This window comes from Primulina eburnea, unplaced genomic scaffold, assembly GCF_022965805.1.
Source record: "Primulina eburnea isolate SZY01 unplaced genomic scaffold, ASM2296580v1 ctg739_ERROPOS11973397, whole genome shotgun sequence".
Classification (NCBI taxonomy): domain Eukaryota; kingdom Viridiplantae; phylum Streptophyta; class Magnoliopsida; order Lamiales; family Gesneriaceae; genus Primulina; species Primulina eburnea.
In genome coordinates, this window is record NW_027331510.1 from 3,567,580 (window position 1) to 3,575,138 (window position 7,559).

Below are 7,559 nucleotides of genomic sequence, written 5' to 3' on the forward strand. Positions count from 1 at the left end.
CATGTGAGACCGTCTCACGTAAGTTTTTATCTTTTATAAATAAGAAGAAATATTGTACAATGCTAGAACAGCGTATTTTTCTTTTATAACAAAAGTGACGTGACAACCCAAACTAGTAATTCTTTCACATGAAAAATCAAAAATATCGGAAACAATCACTTAAATTGCAAGCCAAGTTTCAAAATATTACGTTATTAATAAATTAAAGATACCGAAATTATTGATTTTGTGTTAAGATCTTTTAAAGACTGACCTTTCAGCCTTCGAACTTCAAATAAAATATTTAATGCGTGGAAAAGAAGATCAAAGATGTGTTGCTAATAAAGAATTAACACGCACTGATACGGATAAGAATATTTGACTACCCAACTAATTTATATCAAATTATTTATTTTTCTTTAAATGTGGATCACGCTTTACAAATAACGTAACGAAAACGATATATACGAATATATGTCTGAATTGTCTTAAAATAACGAATTTGATTTTTTCTACCAATAATTTTTCGAACGATAAAGTTCTACACGACTTCCTTGGTTAGTGTCGTTTGCAGACCACTGCATTACTCTCGTACTTTACACAATCCACATCGAAGAGTAATAAATAAAATGATTAAAACACAAAGTTCTCAAAACAGTAGAGAAAACCATATGCATGTTGTTGGTTTTGTTTGAAATTAATGATTAAAGAAAATGTTTATGCAAAGCAACTCACAAGTCACAAGCTGACTTTGATGGTTTCATGCCCACTTAGTTTGCAAAATAATGTGTGTCCACCATATATAAACACCAAACAACCAAAACAAAGAATGCCATTAGTTAAGATTTTTCTTTGCCGTTGTACTTGTACTTCGAAAAATTAGCCAATCCCTCATATTTTCTTCCAAGCTGGAAGATCATCTGAATTCGCAGGCCTTATGGGCATCTTTATGCGATTTTCGATCAAAAATATCGAATTTCGTGAGCCGAGCCTCGTTCCTAAACGAAACTGGATCGAATCCTCTGTCACTGGCTGAGCTATCCCAATGTTTTGAGCTAATACATGTTACCACTGAGGCTTTAGCTAAGCTGGCGGTGGAAATAGACTACCCCACGAGTTCATGGGGTGGAAGAGCCATCGAGAATTACCTCAACATCACCTTAAACTTTCTGCACCTGTTAAATGTCATTACCTCCTCTATTGCATACCTCAATGAATCCAAGATTTCAATATTACATGCCCTGAATCAGTTCGAAAATCAAAAATATTCTGCGGAGCAAAATTTCATGAGAATCCCTTCAAGAAATATAGGATTGGAGTTGAAAGAGGAAACGGGCTTATTCGTGACTGAGGAGAAGCCATTCTCGGAGAAGGAATCTGTGATTCTTGAAGCTTTGACGGTGACAAAAATGATCGGATACTGGGCACTTGGTTTAACACTCTCTCTTTTGTGCAGTGATGCTGAACCATACAAGGAACTAAGAAGAATTTCGGACGGGTTCGAAGACTCGTTGATCAAAAGCCTGGACTTGAGATTTAGTCGGATGATAGAATTGAAGTGTGTTGCAAAAGAGGTCGAAGAGTTAAATGACATGCTGGAGATGGTCCCCGAGGCGATATCGGGCAAAAGATGGGAGGAGGGATTCAACAAACTAAAGACGAGGTTGGAGGTGGTGGAAAATTTGGTGCGGGATGTAGAGAAACAATCATCAAACAACCTGTTCTCTGAAGTCCTGGCGGCCAGAAATCAACTGCTAGACAATTTTCGTCTCACAAAACAGAACATGTAGACTCGGGAAGATGAATCTGTAACTTTCTGAAAAGTAAGTTCTCTATATATATTTTATAACACATCCAGTCATTCCTCTGGATTAAATACATTAGAATTTCTTTGTAGTTTGTATCACTTAGGAATATGTAAATATTACGATAGTGGATGCTACACAATGCATCTGTGTTTCTTCACTGTCAAATACATACGATAACTCAAGTTTCTTGGTCTCAGTACACCATTGTAATTTTCACAGAAGCCTGCCAGAATCTATTTCAATAATAGTATAAAGATGCCGTCTAGACAACCAAAATAGCACATCTAATGGACAAGCTATGCACCTGAGAAGTTCTTTGCAATTCCCTCAATATCATTCAAATGAAGTATACAAATAAGCTAAAAGACTAAAAATTACTGATTTTTTAATCAAGTGAACCGGATTTGAATCGACATTTCTTGAAACGTTTATGCGAGAATAAACACAATCCAACTGTGAAGACATTTTCCGATCGTGCAGGTGAAAAGAAATCATACTCAGTGAGCTGAAATCATTTCATGGTAATACTTCATTACAGAATAATTAACAGGAGACATAAAAAGCAGAAACTGATCATTGCAAACCCACTAAAGTCTAAGAACTGCTGGAATGTGTTACACCCTCAATTGCCTTCTTTTTATGGATACCAGCAGGGGGCCTGGACAAGAGAGTGAGTGTGTTTAAGAACTAGTAAATTTCATGCACTTTATTTATAAGACATACATCGTCAGTAAAGATGATCAAAAAGGCTAAAACTCTTAAAAGGTGTATCTTGGTTTTGAACACGGTATGCCCTTCAATTTCAGAAGCACTCCATGAAGTTAAACATGCAAATATGAACTGGAGTATGTCTCAAATATATAGATTTGTTTGATTTTCACACAAATTAAAAATATTATTGAAAAGGAGGAGTTAAAATGGTGGAAGAGATCTTCTGGATTATTATTTAGGTCTCAAATGGAAGTGCGAGATATGTTTTCGATGGATTGCTTATTTAGATTTTACTTATTTTGAAAAATCAATCACGTTTAAGATTCCCGCAACAGAATCCATGTTGTGTTTTCTATCTTAAAAAATCATAATTCAACAGTTTGTTTCACATAGGGAGACAACTACTAACCGAGACACAATTTTTGTTCTCATGTACATTCTCATCATTATACTTCCCTCCATCTTGCTCTCCACTCTTGTAACACAATGGTTGATATTCAATCCTTTCTTGAGGGTGATATAATCTACTCATTATCGAATAAAACAACGTTGAAAAGATAGTTAATCCCATCATATACCAACCAAACCGAATGTTAACCAACGCTTTGGCTCGCTCTAGGGCATGTTCCCCATGACAGGAAACGGTGTCTCGGCCTATGTCCGATGACTTCAAGTAGCAACCTTTAGGAATCAATTGTGGTGTCCACAGCATGACGCCTATGACCACAAGCCAAATGCCTTGGAGAATAACACTATAAGCTCTTGCAAATGCATTCAAGAAACTTTTGGGGTGCCCAATGGCCAGAAGGGTAGTGATCAGTGACACAAATGTGACCATCTGAAGTAGCCAATGGTATCGCCCTTCCACTCCCATGTGATCTGTTGAATGAAGATGGAGAATCAGTACTTGTTGGCTAAATGCAGTGGCTTGGAGCAAATAAACTAGCCCGTGTTGAGCTGGGGGCGCGATTTTGTCAAGAACAATGCTGAGAAATGATGAGACAAAAAAGGACATAGATATGGCTGAGTGTTCCAAATGTGGGACATTCTTGGAGGAGATGGTTCCATCTAGGAGTATCGGTGTTCGCCCCACGAAAAGTTCCGTCGACACAAAAACTACTGAAACTATCATGATTGAAATGAGTTCGAAGTGTTTAAGCCTTGGAAGTGGGAACCAAGGCAAGGTTGTGTAAGACTTTGGGTTGAGAACATGAAGTTTGGTGCAATTGAAAAGATGCCAAAGGCCAATGATTATGAAAGCAAATCCAAGTGATACATGGCCTGGGGTGCCTCCCATGTTGTTATTTTGGAACAACTGATGATTTTGTTTCTCTTGAAATTCGTTTGTGTTTCAAAGAAATAGATGGTGGGTTGGTTGATATAGTTAGGTTGTATCATGAATTTATGTTTGTTTTTTAAAGTTCCGAATTCATCAACTTGCCTTGTACTGTAAAATGCCCAACAAAAATTGTGCTTAAAGGAAGAGCTACTCTCTCCATCGGCCAAAAAGACATTGAATTATTGGAAAACAATCACTGACTCCATATCTTTTGCATTACAAAGATATTTCAACCAAGTTTCTGCTGTATTTAAATGGATTATTTCTTGTATCCATTTTGTCCAAATTTGGGTGTTTTTAACAAAAACAAACATTTTTTTTCTCTTTTTTGAGATTGCCGCAATCTGAGAACATGGCTAGGGCCTGAGCTTGGTTTTAAAAAATGGGTTGGGTTCGATCCGAAAATGTGGGTCAAGTTTAGGCCCAAAACAAACATGAAGGTCGGAGGACTTAGTTGGTCGGGTAGGTAGCACTACTTGATTAGTAAGTAGCATTTGTCCAATGTCTTTCACACCAAATTTATTTCAAATAAATAAACACACAAATATTTCTGCATAAATTTTTTTTAAAAAAAAAACAAACCCAAAAAATAGAGCATCCAATATACTATCAAAAGTTAAATTTAGCCGATGAATCTGACATCAATGTCTCCAGTTTAGAAAAAAAAATTGAATTCGAGATCCAGTTTTAATGACTCTCCTCGTCAAACTTAAAAAAAAGTTAAACTTATATTTTCACAAAAGAGATTCTGAACGATGTAATTACGTATATATAGAAAGGATGTGCGAAAGAAACGTTGGATCATGCGGGTCTCTTACATTTACATGAAACTAACATTTGACAACATAATGTTGAGGTTAAACAACTTCGATTTTAATAGAATAGGCCTCTAACAAATTTTAATGATATTATTAATTCTTCAAGAATATGTTCAAAATTCAATAAATCCACTTCTAGCTGACCCGAATTCCAGCTATTACTGCTTCATCCTCCATTTCTAGCTTTTTCCCAACTCCAATTTCCAAAATTCGAAAGTAGAGTCGCGATTACGCATGCAATCTTCGCTCAATTCTTAGAAATTCTGGATTTTGACGATGGGTTATCTCTCTTGCAAGGCAGAATCAGCAAATATGTACCACCGACTCGCCTTTATCAAAATTCAAGAATTTAATTACAAAGAACTTGAGTTAGCCACGAACAATTTCTCAGACACCAAACTACTGGGCAGAGGCAGCCACGGGCTGGTGCATAAAGGCGTCCTCCGCGGCGAACCGAGCAAACACTGCCACGTTTTGAGAACCCGAATGAGGTTAAGAATGAAATTGAGATTTTGTCGAAGCTCCAGAATCCAAGATTAGTTAACATAGTTGGGTTCAGTAATAATGACTCCCGAGATCGCCTTTTGGTGGTGGAATTCATGAGCAATGGCACTCTCTATGATGTTTTGCATTCGAACTCTCGGCCTCTTTCGTGGGGTAGAAGGATAAAGTTGGCTTTGCAAACTGCAAAAGCCATTGATACGCTCCATTCTTTGACTCCCCTTGTGATTCACAGGGACATCAAGTCTGCTAATGTTTTGATTGACAAGAATTTCAATGCAAGATTGGGGGATTTTGGGCTGGCATTGAGGTGTGTAGATGATTATAAGTTGAGGTCGACTCCACCAGCGGGGACGATGGGGTATTTGGATCCATGCTATGTGACCCCTGATAACTTGAGTACTAAAACTGATGTTTTTAGTTTTGGTATATTGCTTTTAGAGATTATTAGTGGTAGGAAGGCCATTGATGTGGCCCATTCGCCGCCTTGTATAGTTGATTGGGCTATTCTTTTGATAAGGAGGGGCAAACTGTTGAGTATATATGATCCCAAGATTACACCTCCTAAGGATCCTTCGGTGAGGAAGCTATTGGCAGTTGTGGCTGCAAAATGTGTGAGGCCTTGTCGGGAGAGGAGGCCCACAATGAAGGACGTTGTGCAATGTTTTAGTGGGTTGAGTAAATTGGTCCCAGATCATAATTGGAATGGATTTGCTAATCCTTGTTCAGGTGGAGTTCATGGGGCGACCTGTTCATTCGAGAGGCGTTCAAGTGAATTCAAGAAGGATTTATGGGGCGACCTGTTCATTCGAGAGGCGTTCAAGTGAATTCAAGAAGGATTTATGGTGAAAATGGTAGTGTTAACAATAGGGATGCTAAAGATGCAACACCCTTCAATATTCCGGGGAGAGTGTACACCAACCTGGGGTTTAGGAGCAATTTGATGGAGTTGTTGGCTTGTCCTAAAGGCGAAGCTAGTTTTCGCAATCAGGAAGATGGTTTAGGACCTAAGATGGAATCAACTAAATATGTTCCTAGTTTTAGATTTGATAGTAAAAGCGGGACTACTGTTAGGACCATGGTTCTTGGTGATAATGGAGATGAAGACCTTCCTTAAAGGGGAACTAGTTAGTTATGCATGTCTGAAGATACCTTTGTTGTTGATTCAATATGGTATTTGATTGGACTACATTTTTGCTTTATCAGCTCTAGTTTTATCCAATTTCACTTTGTATTCAGCTATTCTAGGATCATTGATAATATTGACAGTTAAAACATATTTCGATGCCATCATTTTGAGTTCATTATTCCCAAGCTTTCCATGACAAGTATCATGATATTCATTTGAAGATTCTCTTTTCTTCAAGAAATCGAGACGAGTTCATAATCCATTCAGCATCCTTATCCATTATAATATTCACATTGTGATTTGTTGGTCTTCGTTTCAGAAAATAATAATTTGACTGACTTCGCAATCTTAAAAGTTTCCATGTATGAATCTGTTACATGTCTCATTCCGTTCTTTGGGAATTATATATATGAATTTGGGTCATCCTCTTATCTTGAGCTAGCTTTTGAGGTTGACATTGAAGTTCAGCTCCAGTCTTATGTGTTGGACTGTCTGTGGGTTACTCGATAATGTCTTATAAACTTAATGTTTCATGTTCATTCCTGGGCGTGAAAGATGTGTGTTAAATATTTCACATCGACTAGATTAAATACTTGATAGTTGTATATATATGGATTAGCTTTTGCGATTTGGTAAGGCTCAAGTCTCCCAGACTCTTATTAACTTAGATTCCATGATTGATGATATTGGATAGTTTTTTCTTATCCATATCAGCATAATTCTTTTTTATTTGATTACAATGGGGTGGAGGTTAGTTTCAAAGTGCATTTGAATAGCACTCTCTTATGTTAAAAAAACACACTCCTTTATCGAGAAAAGTTTATCATGACGCTACATCACAAGGATGTTGGCTATATCAGCAGAATTCTAAGCCTAAAGTTTGTTGAAAAAACTGTGTAAAATAATTTTGGCGCCTTCTGATGTATTCTGTAAAATATATGAGTCGCACTCTTAATATCGTAATAATCGTGGTCGTTTGGAAAACCGTATATTTAAAAGCTACATTTAGTGCCATGTCTTTGTTTTTTGTCTTCTATTTTCCTCTAATGTTTTGTCATTGTCTTCTTCAACTTCTTTTTGAACTCTTGCCGGTGTCCCTCTCTTCTGTAAATGGTCCTCACTGAAAGCTGTCATGTCTTTTTACACCTTAGCTGCAAAGAATTCTTTCTTACTTTGGATTCGAGGGACCATTTCAATTATAAATCTAACTTCAAATTCTCATTTTAACACTGATTTAACTTGAGTCACAGTTAACCTATCGCTTACTCTGTCTG

The 7,559-nt window shown here is 37.1% G+C and overlaps 1 protein-coding gene and 1 pseudogene across 1 annotated transcript; one reads left to right on the plus strand and one right to left on the minus strand.

The window, feature by feature from the left end:
* Window positions 1-2,715: 2,715 nt before the first annotated feature.
* Window positions 2,716-3,877, minus strand: LOC140822116 (uncharacterized). The gene has a single exon (XM_073182856.1). It carries the CDS (start codon window positions 3,793-3,795, stop codon window positions 2,884-2,886), a length of 912 nt encoding a protein of 303 aa, XP_073038957.1. The 5' UTR covers window positions 3,796-3,877; the 3' UTR covers window positions 2,716-2,883.
* Window positions 3,878-4,646: 769 nt separating this feature from the next.
* LOC140821881 (serine/threonine-protein kinase-like protein At3g51990) lies at window positions 4,647-6,388 on the plus strand (annotated as a pseudogene).
* The last annotated feature ends 1,171 nt before the right edge of the window (window positions 6,389-7,559 follow it).